The sequence below is a fragment of the Cylas formicarius genome, unplaced genomic scaffold (assembly GCF_029955315.1).
Source record: "Cylas formicarius isolate icCylForm1 unplaced genomic scaffold, icCylForm1.1 PGA_scaffold_10__41_contigs__length_53128322, whole genome shotgun sequence".
NCBI classification, from domain to species: Eukaryota; Metazoa; Arthropoda; class Insecta; order Coleoptera; family Brentidae; genus Cylas; species Cylas formicarius.
Window position 1 is genome coordinate 43,625,507 of NW_026844214.1, and position 13,892 is coordinate 43,639,398.

Consider the following 13,892-nt stretch of genomic DNA (forward strand, 5'->3'; position numbering starts at 1 on the left):
ATCGCCTCGTATATACTTCACTTAACGTCAACACCACAGGTTCCTCGGTATCCTTAATTGCGTCTGTCTTATGGTGCGTTCCCCGCACTCGCCGCCCCCCGTCGGATACGTTTTTCGATTTCGCTTTTCCCCCAGAGGGGGAGAAAAAGAAAATCAGACCGGTTTAAGTGGTTTTACTTTTTTTATTGTACTCTGACTGGGACTAATCATTTTCCGAGACCTTTTCCGAGTGACAGTATATCTCCAATTTAATAGCAGCTCAGTTTCTCTCGCGGGAGTGGGAGCGAGACCGATTCAGGAGCGTCGGCTTTGTCGGACTCAAAGGACGTATTTTTATAAATCCCTTTAGGTCGGGGGCGGCGGCGGCGGCACTCTTTCCATTTTTCCCATCTGCTTTCGGAACGTTCATTTTGTGAGCCCCGGGTAAGCTATAGTTCATCAAGCGGGCGTTCGATGCTGCAGGGCGACGGAGGCGGGTGGCGGCGGCGGCATCAGGAGCAGCGGATGGAGGTATAGCCCTCGGACCACTTGTTAGGCAACTAGACAGGCGCTTTGACTGCGGGCGGATTTTATTGGCGATATCGCAGGTGTCTACAAAAACTAGGCGTAATTTTTAATTTTTACAGGAAGAAATATTTTTATGAAATTACCTTAATTATGATTGGTAATATATTGCCTTGGTAACATGTCACTACATCAAAGTAGTAATGTAATCATCTTTGAATTTCCATCAAATTTAATTAACTGATAATGTAATGTTATGCGGTCATATTAATGTTAAAAACATACGTGAATGGTCATGTACTTCTACGTATTATTTTGTGTAAAACCATTGTTTGTTCATGGAAAATATCCGTGGCTTACTTGGAACTGACTTTAAACACTCGCGTTAAACATTAACACATACAGATTGGTAAATAATATGTAAAACCATGTAAATTTGGACGTTCCAAAAAATTATATAAAGAGCTACGAAAATTTCACATAGCCAGGCTTGTAAAATTACATCATTATGTAAAATCCTTTTTTTAGAGGATATTTATTTCATTTTCTATGTAAATAAGATCATTTTCTAAGTGTTCAATGGCCGCCGATGATTATGAAATATTGTATACTTTGCTACTTTATGCAGGATTGGGCACTTAGCTACACAAAAAATAAGAAAAATATCCGGTTAAAGCCTTTTTATTCAAAGAATAGAATTTTAAATATATCGAAATTTAATCTTTTTTATTTAATTACTATATACAAGGATGATTTTTTATTGTGGCCATATTGTGGTTAGAAAATTTAATTAACCAAGACTATTTATAATACACTTTGAAACAAATTAGTAAATTAGCAAACACATTTTTTTATTTTAACATGATTCTGAGCATATAAATACCAACTACTTCCAGAGCAATAGAGAAATAAAAAAATAAATAAAAAACATTCCTATTCTTTAACAAAAATAGACTCAAAAGTGGTATTATACTTGGCAAATCAAGCAAAAATATTTCGTATTTAAACACGAACTGAATATTAATATATATAAATTATAACAACACCCTAAAATTGTATAAAAATATCGTACCTATTATCAAAGAGTGCATTTGGAAACTCGAATCCATTTCTCATTTGATGTGTTTCGGCGATTTTTTCATAAAGTTTTTATAGTGCCTTTTTGTAACCATTAAAAAACCTGAAAAAAGTCATAATTATATCCCTCCTGACAATTTCATAACAGTTGAATAATGGATAGGCTAGGTATAAAATTTTAAAAGTGCAAGAACTATGAAGTTTTTCACGATTTTTACAAAAAGAGCCTATTTTTGACAAATTTAACATTATACATCTAGACGATCCTTTGTGCAATGTTCGGTTAATTTTTAATATTATGAAAAATATCGGTGGAACACAACTGAGAACTGAGTTCTTTGATAATTGGTACCCTCAGTATTATTATTTTTTTACCATTTTAGGGAGTTGCTATTATTTGTAAGTACTACTCGTACTTACAAAAATTAAAAAAAAAATTAGTTTGGTAATAATAAAAAAATAAATCATTGGATTTGGATTTTACTGTTTATTATATGTAAAAAAAACGGTTATTTCTTCTCCTTTTTCAATTTAATATATCCGCATACGTATATGTTGGAGGGGATCCTCAAAATTTGTTTTTACACATAACGACTCTTCTGGGATAATCTTTTAAAATATCAGGCTTCAGCACATTTTTCGAATGTGCTCTGAAAAAATATACCCTTAGTGTATTCTTCTGTGCAAAAATTGTCTTCTTCTTAAAGGCTTTAATAAAAGTTGTTTTAAAAATGCTCTTAACTAAAGTGCAAGGAAAAAAATATTTTAGTTTATTTTAGTTAAAATTTGAAATAATATTACAGTTATGATAGACAAGATCCACCCTGTATATTGAGTGTCTCGAAGCTTGTTTCAGAGTGTCGCAAACGTCACAGTCGAACGCGATGGCGGCATCATAAAAATCGATGGACGAGTCTCGAGACTACTCGGGATTGAAAAACTTTTAACGATCGGGATTTGTGTTGGAATGACGTCATTTATAGTTCAGAGGCTGAATCTTTTTCCTTTTGCATAACGAAATAGTTATTGTTTAATAAAGGCTGATGGCGACCACCTGAGCGGCTAGTATAGGGAATAAGCCAAAAAATATATTCAGCAAAGAGTTCATTACAATTGTGTTACTTAACGTATAAGACTAGCCATAGAAAATACGGAGTAGTTAACATGAGTATAGCCCGATTTATTTATTTAAAGAAAAAAGAACTAAAAGTTCAGATTTTCACATGACAATTGTTTTGACAACACCGTGTCTTTATCAAATTTGATATTTCAGTTCTTATTTATATTGTTAAATGGATTTTCATCATTTTTGAAAGAAGCAGAAATTGGTTTCTTGACTATTTGGTATTTCAAACTGCTTCTACCTTGCCGAATATTTATTTATTTCATTAAGAAAAATAACAAGACCTGCATAAGCCATACATTTATGGTTATAATATCTCTAAGGAAACAATTAATACTTCAAGCTAAACACTACAATAATTATAAAAGATTTCAATAGGCACATTAGGGCTTGGAAAAGCACGACCTTTCCAAATTGAAACTCAGTATATTAATAGTGATAAGTATAGAGTGATGGAAGTTTATTACTTTTTACTTTGAGACAGTAAGTTCCACAATACTTTCGTTACACCACAGAGTCAACCTATGAAGGCAATTATCAAGAGTGACAATTTTCACGAATAAATTTAATTTCCGTAAAAGCTGATGTTAGCTTTGCTACCTTGCTAAATGAACTGTAATTTATTTTAAAAATTGGGGGTGGGGTGCAGTAAAAAGTCTTTTATGATGTTTCGCCTGCCTTTCAAATCAGTTTTATTATTACTATGGCCACCATATCGCCATATAGCCACATCGCCAATCACGCACATCTAAATGATATTTTCGTAACTTGTGGTTCCTCTGTTGTCCTAAATGTACTTTCTAAATGAATATTATTGTTTCTAAATCACTACAACTGATTTGGTAGACTCCACGTAAAATTTAACTGATCTGACAATGTATTTCGTCCAAAATAACTAACTTTTCACATACTTCTACCCACTATTCTAATAAAAATTTATATTTCCACGCTGAACGGTTTTAGTTTTCGACTGACTTACTGACGGCGGCGGTATGCGCTTTTATCACAATGGAGCTCGAGTATTTCGTCGTCTCCTTGACAGGGGGCATCTGTAATCTCGCTCCGATCCCCGCAGAGACAACATTCTTGAAATGCAGACAGGTTAGGCCTCAGCCTATTCAGCTTACTACAAACAATAGTACGGGACCAGCCTTTCGAGAGACAACTCAAAACTTCAATACTCATCGCAAGAGAGCTCGGAAGCCATAAGAATATAAATCTCGTATAATAGTGAATGCATAGTGCATAAAACTTAACTCCTCTGAGAATTACAGTTTATATGCGAGATGCTAAAATATTGAGGAACTTCGACTTAATAATCGATTTCGACTAGAGATGTTCCGATGATTAGTAGTTTCCGCCATTTCTGAAAATACCAAAGATAAGTGCGATTTTTTTAACGGAATATATAGTCAACTTCGTTTGTTGCTTGTTGTGTTAAGTTTTGCGGCCAAAATGCAAATTAAAAAGTTACTACATAGAAACATTTATTTTTACTTACTGTTTCTAACTACGAGAAGACTGATATTTGCCTAACCTTTCAGCCAGCAATGATCTTGCTACTAGTGTGTGTGGCGATCAGAGTTTGTGATGTGTCAAAAAGATTAGAATCTTGAAAATTTCAGAGATTCGCCGTCCTTGGCATCTTTAGAAAGAAAATGGTAGTTTATGCGCCTTAGCCCTAATGTGAGCCAACCTTTCCAAGATTTTAATGTTAAGAGTGGAATTTGAAACAACCGGTATATCACGTTCGTTATAGCGTGGCGGAATTATTGAACGTATCGTCCGAATTAGCGACCGAGTCGATATCTCTAACCCGATTAGGGCGGCACAAAGGGCTGGAACACGCATTACGTGCAGACACAACACAAATTGATTTCCCTTCGCGCGCTGCCGCGTGTGACGATTCATTCGTCCCGCAGTCACCCTTAATTCGGAAAGGATGCGACCTCCTCGTCTGGTAATAATTGTTTAACGTATATCATTCTAAGTGCATGTTTCCTCCAATAATTTTCAAATTTGAAACGACGTTTTTCGATGGAATTTTCAAGAGGCGGCGGAAATATCAACTGAAAATAGCGTTAGGCTATTAAAAGATGCGTAAACAATTTCGCATTAGCGCTTGAAATTATATTTAATAAGTTAGTTCTGGCAGATTTCCTCGATGTTGGAAAGTGAGCGAAATTCCGCCAATTTTTAAAGGCGACGATAGAAATCCTAGAAAAACTCAGAAGTTTCTCTAAATTTGTCAATAGGGAATTCAACAAGATAAACCATCAAAATTGTCGATTAGGGTTGCAGAGATCCCAGTGGATTCCAGTAGATAGAATGTCCAGCTCTTATTTTAATGATAGAAAAAGAAGAGTGACAGCTAACGGATATAAATAAGAATTTTTTGAAATCACATCCGATGTTCCACAGGGCATACATCTTAATTCGATACAAAATTTTTTCAAATGTTACGCCGATGACTTGAAAATATACACCAAGATTGAAATCTCTATCTAATCTCTCTCTCTAAATCTCCATCTTCTGGGCTTGGAACAATACTGTCAAAATAACCACATGTTCTTGAATTTCGCCAAATGCTTTAGCATTTCTTTCTTACAATATTAATGACAACTTATAGCAAGTGGCGAACACAGAAGTATGGGTACTTCTTGACGAAAAGTGGACTTTTAAGGCTCATTTGGAGAGAGTAATAAGCGAATCGAATAAAATGACTTTATAAAAAGAAACTCAATAGATTTTCAAAAACCTCAAATCTCTTGTTGAATTGTACTATGCGTTTGTTCGGAGTAAACTTTGTCTAGCTTCAGTCATTTAGAAATACAAAACAGATTTTTAAGATATCTTGCATATAAAACTATCAGTAACATTGAAACACATGATTACATCCATATTCGATCAACATTCTAACTCTTCAGAGAACAGAACAACGCTGACAGACTTCTTGATGGTCCTCAAAGTTTGCAACGTTCAAGTTGACTCTTCTTATCTCTTATCAAACATTAACCCAAGGCAGAACTTTATAATCTAGTACTACAAGATGGGCTAGCAAATTAAAAATTTTCTAATCTTATTCACTTCATGGTATCTGGCCTTCATTTTCACCGCATGAAATTGAAACAGTTACAACCGGGACTGTTGAATCAACAGTATAGTACTAATAGTCAAGTTAAAAACAACTAGCTTGACCAAAATTAGTTTTTATTATTATTATTTTTATTTAGTGCTAAATAATACAATCTCCGTTGCAGCTGCAGTACTCTCTGCTTTAACTAATTGTCGGAGTTATTTTTCTGAGCCCGAATATAGTCACAGTAAAAAGGCAAAAATTAGAACTTGAGGGCATTAAACAGACAATAACTGAAACATAGTTTACTAATTTTGAGGAAGTCCTTGAAAAAATAAGTAGTTTACACAACCTAACAACCGGTGACACAAACATATGTTTATTTTATTTTCAATCAATGAATACAATAAATTTAACATGTTGCATCTTTGTGTCCCAAGATTTTTATCTGTCAATCTGCTTGGAAAAAACTATTACTAGAGTGATTAGATTTTTAAATTCAAAGTTGAAAACAGTATAGATAACGTATCGACTATTTTAAGTGCAGTTTCAGAACAACTACCACTTGGTTCTTAACGAAACTCAGTTACGATAATGATAGGAAACTCTCATGTTTACAAATTTTATCATAGCCTGGCCCGAACCATGATTCATTAACAAAAAATTCAAATAAGATTTTAGAAATACCTATGTCCCCATCAAGATGAATTTCAGAACCATTTTTGGTCATTCAACATATTTATACTATATTGTCATCCATATATTATATATATTAACTAACCAAATAATAATAAGACCCTTCGTTTTAAACCAACCAGTAACATCTAGCCGCGATTAACAACCACAATGACCGCTGATAGTTCGCGCTGAAAACGATTCACAGGTCTAAGGCGCATCAATTTTTACCACCCTTAGGCCGGTATACTATTAGTAGCCATATGTGTATAACTACAGGTAGATTGCCAAAAAAGGTATATATCAGTACTCCGAGACGAAGAGTAAGCGCAAAGGACACAAATGAACTATATCAATTGCTAAATACTCTTAAAAGCATATTAAAAATTGTATTAGTAATATGGTAAGAACATCTACAAACAATCAACATCTACAAATAAACTAATAATCCAAAAATTTTAGACTGACTTACCAGTAAAGATTTTCGATTTCAAGAGTACATGATAAACCAAGAACTATTAGTTATTTTGAAAAACAAAATATTATTGACCCAATATCACTATAGTTCCACCTCCATGTCCATGTCAAAGGATCTATCGCTATAGGAGAAACACGCCATGTTACCCTCTTACAGGCTGAGTTATAGAACCCAAAAAACGGTAAATGCGATAGTTGTAGGGATTATTTCGTTATTTTGTTTATTTAATCTATCAGAAGATTCCCTGGCTCTTCGAAATAAACTCTATAACTTAGCTCAACAAAAACTATGTAAAGTGTGTCAAATTATGACCGGACATCTTGTACGTAGGTGTATTTGTAATATTAATTTATCAAGTAATATCAATTCAATGCAATATATAGTTCTTTATTTATGACCATGACTTTTGAACGGATATCAATGAACAAAGTACCTAAATTGATCTAATTCCGTGTGGTCCTGCCTGCATTTGATAAAAAAGGGATAAATTTCAATGGCAAACTATCGCATTCGCATAAATGATTGCGCATATCAATTGGATTTTCCCGAATTTAGATTTATTGAAAACGTGAAAAAATGTTCCTGCTTAACAGTTTAGACACTTTTCCTGCGGAAGAATATCAGTTTCGTTTTCAAGAACTGCGGCGATCAGCTTGTTTTGGGTATAGCATTTTTTAATTTAACAAAAGCACAGCGTATAGGTAAATGAAAATTCCTTTAGGAAAAAATAAAAAGAAAAACAGTCATTAAAACGGGTATTGATAAAAAAAAGAACTCTTATTCTTATCTATTAAATAGAAATCAGACGATCGAATTTTGGAGGGGACGGTGTCGAGGACCAGCATCCCGCATCGACGCTGTCTCCACCAGCGGGTAGCAGGTGCCGTAAGGAAGCTCGAAGACGACACTTTTGCTGTTATGGTATATTGAACTGCCTCGTGCGGCTTTGCCGAGAATATAAGTTTGCTCCGTCGAAATTGCACGGACGTAATTTTCATCGGAGGTGGTATCGATCACACTGGCGACGTGAATGGTATACAGGGCGTTTTCCAATTGAATGTCAATAATTAGGGGGCCCATTTGAAAAAGAAAACCTCATATGAACATATGCCCCATACGACTTAACTTTTGAGATATGGAGTGGTAAATTAAAAAAATATATATATTTTCGGTAATTCCACTTTTTTAATAAACATATTTTAATGAAATTTAGCACACAAGTACTATATATCAAGAGCCATTATTTAATGTACTAAGTTTTTTTTAAATACAGCAGTGGCGGGCGTACGGAATTTCACATGTCTACTTTGACAGAAATCGATGGTATGAAGTCAGAGTCGAATATTTTCAAATGCACATAGAAGGTTGACTGTAACAAATACTTTGAGGACAAATAATCATTTAAAAAGGGGCCATCGGACTGTAAGAACTCCAGAAATTGAGGAAGCAGTTTTAAATTCTATTGATGAAAATCCTGAACTTAGTATTTTTACTATTTTTTTTTTTACTATTCTTCCCATATCAAATTCAACGAGTCCGAGCGTTACTTCCTAGAGATTTTCCCTTGCGTGTTAATTTTTGTCAATGGGTTTTGCACAAAGTTGCGCATTATTCCTTGTTTGACCAAGAAATTCGATTTACAGGTGAAGCTAACTTTCCTAGAAATTCAATCAGAAATTTTTTCACGATAACCATATTTGAGCCCATGAAAACCTCCATGCAGTTGTAAAACTTAAACATCAAGAACAATTTTCGGTAAATATTGGAATTGTTGGAAATTACTTAACTGGACCCTTTTTCTTGCCAGAAAGGCAAAATGGCCATAATTATCGCCCAATAAAAGTAATTTATTATTTATCTTGTTGTTAGAATGTTATGGTATTTCATTAAAACTGTAAAAATAAAAATAACAGTCTACTAATATGGTTTTCCTGAAGGACACTAAAAACTATTTTTCACACTAAAAATTTCTCGATTTAACCAGTGCAGTGGCGACCTAATTAAACAAAATATTAATTGTTCATAGAGCCGATTTTTTTTAGTTCCTCACACGATTTTCACTTAAAAATAAAAATTAGTTTCTGTGCATACTGTCATATTAACGATATCGTTATGACCAAGAAGAGGTTTTTATTTTTTAAAGCGAAAACCGTACAGCGGACTGAATTGATTTTAAGAGAAATCAGTGGCGTACCATCAATGTCTGCCAAAATAGACAGGTGAAATTGCCGACGAACGCCACTAGTGTATTTTTAAAAAAATGTGTTGCACTAAATAATGCTTCTTGATATTTACTACGGTACTGTGTGCCAAATTCCATTAAAATATGTGAAGTATTACAGATATTAAAAAAGTATATTTTATTTTTCCAAACTTTACCACCCTGTATCTCAAAAGTTAAGCGTTTAGGACATATGACGTTTTATTTTTAAAATAGAGCAGATTTTTTTTAGTTCCTCACACGATTTTTACTTAAAAATAAAAACTAGTTTCTATGCATACTGCCATATTAACGATATTGTTATGACCATGAAGAGGTTAAAATATGTGAAGTATTACAGATATTAAAAAAGCACATTTTATTTTTCAAAGCTTTACCATCCTGTACCTCAAAAGTCAAGCGTTTAGGACATATGACGTTTTCTTTTTAATATTATTGACATTCAATTAGGAAACAAAAATTTCACTTGATTTCGTATGTGAAATAAAACTTAAATCTTTTTATAATAAGTATCTTTGCATTGCATTGCATTTGCATCTTCAATTAGTCATCAATATTAACAGATTTTAATGTTGTTTTTATTTTTCCAACTTAAATGTTAACCAAAGTCATAATCAAATAATTTAAAACGGGTTTGTTATAATTTAGTAATGTCAGGTTATAAAATAATAAATTCGCTATTTATTTGGTAAATTAGAGACATCTATACATTAATAACAACCGAAAATTTTTCTTTTGTTTGAGATTTACGTGCTTTTATTCATATTTTAGATTCTGATTGAAATACGGGTTTCAATTGGTTATTAGGCTCTTGTCTGACTATACACTGAGTTAAAAAAAGTCATATCTTATTGGTGGCAAGCTAAGCAATCTTAGCAGAAAGTATACAGCAAGTTTTGCAGCAAATGGGTTTAAAATTTTAAGATGACAATTATTATTATTACATACTTTATTATTATTATATTTTTATATACTTATACGATATATATATACGTAATTTTGGGTGGCTTACTATATGTATAAAACAGACTGAAACGACATTAAGCTTGTTTTTCAGTCACACACTTATATTGCGTTCTCCCGATCATTACCCAAATAGCACAAGGACGTCCGTAATACATCCTCGGGATATCTGACGGGACGTCGCCTATATCCTGTTTCAGCTAAGGGACATCCTTAAGACGTCTCAAGGTTATACTGTGTTACTAATCGGAACGTCCACAGTATATCAGATACGTATGTCCGTAGGGTGTTTGTTAGGTCATACTAAGGATATCCAGTTATACTAGTTGAGACCTTGTTTCTATATCCGACTGTGAGGGTATATAGGATCTTATCTAGATATACCAGTGGACCTTACATAATTATTAGGTTATTTCCAACAGTCTATGAGAATAACTGGAAAGGTAATGTCCAGTAGTCCAGTTGGTTGTACGACTACAAAAATTCTATCCCATTATTTGGTACGCGCTTGTGATGGAATTAACCTATTGGGTATGGTTGGTCAAGTCATCACTGGAATAGCAGGCAATATTTGAAATGCATAAGTTTTTTCCTATTAATATTTAATCTTTAATTTTGCTTTTGATGGTAAAAGTCAAGGACTGCCGATTAATACCATTAATAAAACACGTTTTATACACATCTGCTTTTTTTCTATTGTAGATATGAAAAAATTATAGGTATAAATTATAAAAATATCTAAAATATCTTAAAAATAAAGCAAGATACTATCTTGAACTAAGCTCTAAAAGAATAACTAATATTTGACAGGTTTTCTGTCATTATTTGATGACAGTAGCTCTTTTCAGCCAAGCAGCTATTGAATTGTCACATTTTTTTGATGTTTGTGATGTGTTTGCCTTCTTATCCGCATCTGAAAATATTTTAGTATATTTTATATTTTTAAATATGACTTTTCAATTTGACAGTAAAGGCCTATTTTAAAGCAATATTTTTTGTCAAAAATTTTCCTAGTTTTTTTTGCTCGTGATGGTATCTACTCTCACCATGAAAAATAGCCTTAAAAAATAGGAAAAACGTTTTCAAGAATTAACCAAAGAACTATTTTAATGTGAAAATTGTACTTTATGAAGGGTGATTCCTAAAATTAATACTTTGTTTTTTTTTGAGGGGGGGGGGTGATTCTTGCATCCATTTTAAGAAAAAAATATACTAACTGTAGTATATAATTAAAAATATAATTTTGTTCTGGGTGATTTTCTCTAACATTGCTTGCTTAGTTAAAAAAATAGTTTAGTTTTGTATGCCTAAATTAAACTGCTCAAAAAACATAAAGAGAAAGTGGATTTTATTTTTGTTTTCAAAAACTAAGCATTAAGATACGATTAGAAGTCTAGAATCAAAAAAAGTATAATATAGGTATATACGTTACAAAAAAGCCAGTTTTATGTTGACTCGGTCCAGCAATCACTCCTCAAAAAAGTATTAACTAAGCAATCACCTTATATATCTTTAATTAAATTATAATCCTTACACTATATTTATAATACATTTACGTCTTTTTTTTCAATTTTAATTTTAATTTTTTTCCTTTTTCTTCATGCCCAACCAATTAAATTTCATTGCAAGTTCCTTTGACATCAGCGGGGTCATAACTTATTTTGCAAACTCATAACTGCTGCCACCGCCTGATCTTGCTATCTCATTGACCTAGCAAAATAATAAATAACAAAGCATGATGTTCGTTCAGCTTAGAATTTATGAAATCTTATATTGTATATTACCATAAAGCTTTACTTACATTAATTATTCGTTCTTCAGTAAAAATGATACTACAAAAAAATAACTGAAATGAAAGCACTGAAAACAGTAACCATAGCATACAAAATACTCGAAATAGATGCCAAGTCGCCGTATACCTTACACCGCCAACAAAAACAAGGCTGAAAAGATGGCGGACGACGAGACGGAGGAGAAGCGGACGAGACTCGAGCGAGTCCGGCCCGGCACGACCGCGAGTAGTTGCGTCATTGGTTGCAGCCGAACAGTGTTGTCAAATAGGATCTTATATAAACAAATATATTATTTTTAAGTTTTTGTAATTTTTTTACTTAGGTGAATCCGTATTTTCTGTGGTATTTATATTAAAATAGCATTTCTTGTCTCGTTCGTGTCCAAAAATAATAAAAACAAGTTGATTGTAACGATTTGATTTCACACTACAAAAATAAAAAAACTAAGTATTTTCCTTTTCAGGTGTTCAAAATATAACATTTTAGGTTTCATTTTGTTTTACCCTTTTTCACCTTTTTCCCTTATTTCTATTCTAATGTTCCCATTAAGCCGCAAGGGGAAATCCTCAGGCTGTCTATTTAGAAGATACCCGTGGTATATCGTGTACAGTAAATCCGCAAGCTATCCATTCAGAGGCTATCCCTGGGGTGTATTTTACAGTATATCCTTAGTATAAATGCTAACGCATATCCTAAGAGTATCCTCCACATATCCCGGGACATGCGACTTAAATGGGACATTGACCGGATAGACTGGGGATATTGTGTGCTATCTGGGTACCGGGTCACAAAACGACTCTTTTTCAACGCTCTTTCTCATATGTGACTCCCAAAAATTCAGTTCTGAGGTATACAGATTCAATCCTCCACGAAAAAAGTTATTTTTCATTCAGATATAAATTTAAGAATTATATATAGAGTGTATGTTATTATATTATATTATGTTTCAGTATGCGTAAATTATCTATTCCATTGTTGTTATGCAAAAAAATATTTTCTATCACTTTCATCACTTGCCCGATTTTATTCTTTTTTAATTGCTCATTGGAATAATCCATAAATTCATATGAAATATAGGTGAAATAGGTTTGTTTCCACAGCAAAATCCTTTCTTGGAACTTTCAAAGTGTTCTTGTGCACACGTCGACTTTAAGAGAAATCCGAAACCTATTTCTGATGGATGTAAAAACAGTAGACATAAATGTAGAATGGGTTACATTGCAGCGGGGCACATTCTTTTCAAATTTTCAAATCGGAGTCGTTAATTTACCATAATAAGACCTCAAAACGCAAAAAAAAAAAACTGAAACTGCTCTGACACTTGCCAAATTGTTAGGAACAACCCAAACCTCCCAAATAAGTTTGAGCAGTAAATAAATAAAACTCTTAACTTTATTTTCAGATGTCAGGCGGGCACCGGACGTTGCATAGTCGACAAAGCACACCGAAACCAGTGCCAGGCGTGCAGGCTTAAAAAATGCCTGGCCATGGGCATGAACAAAGACGGTAAGCCACCCCCCTTCTCCCTCATTATAAACCGCAAATTTCGGCGGGTGACAAAGGATTTATCTCGTGGGTTTTCGTTGATTGGCTTCGTTTGACTAGCGCGCGGAAATGAAATAGCCCCGAGGTGGCGCTGCTCTGACGATACCGGGCCGTTAACGTAATGAACGATAATAATTGAACGTTTCGACGGTTTGTGTCGTGGTGCCTTTGAGATTTGCAACTCGCCGTGTCATCGTTCCTGCTTGTGCCCCGATTTGCATCCGTTTATTGTTATTTTACGCCTTCGTAGACGCGACGCGATTTCTATTTTCTATTTTTGAAATTATAGTTACAGGGGCGTCTGTTTTCGTAAACATAACATTTCTATGAGCGAGCCTATGAAAATTAATTAATTCCAGATTAGACACGTTTAATTTATATTGTTATCCTTATTTGAGGAGTGCGCGTATATACCAGCTATGAAAAAAATATTTGCC

The 13,892-nt window shown here is 33.6% G+C and overlaps 1 protein-coding gene across 1 annotated transcript in view; it reads left to right on the forward strand.

Annotated features, from left to right (window-relative positions):
* LOC132706161 (photoreceptor-specific nuclear receptor-like) overlaps positions 1-13,892 on the forward strand; it is a 73,113-nt gene that overhangs the window by 23,244 nt on the left and 35,977 nt on the right. Inside the window, exon 3 of the mRNA XM_060677334.1 lies at positions 13,313-13,416. Within this exon, the coding sequence (XP_060533317.1) occupies positions 13,313-13,416 (104 nt within the window). The remainder of the gene's footprint in view (positions 1-13,312; positions 13,417-13,892) is intronic.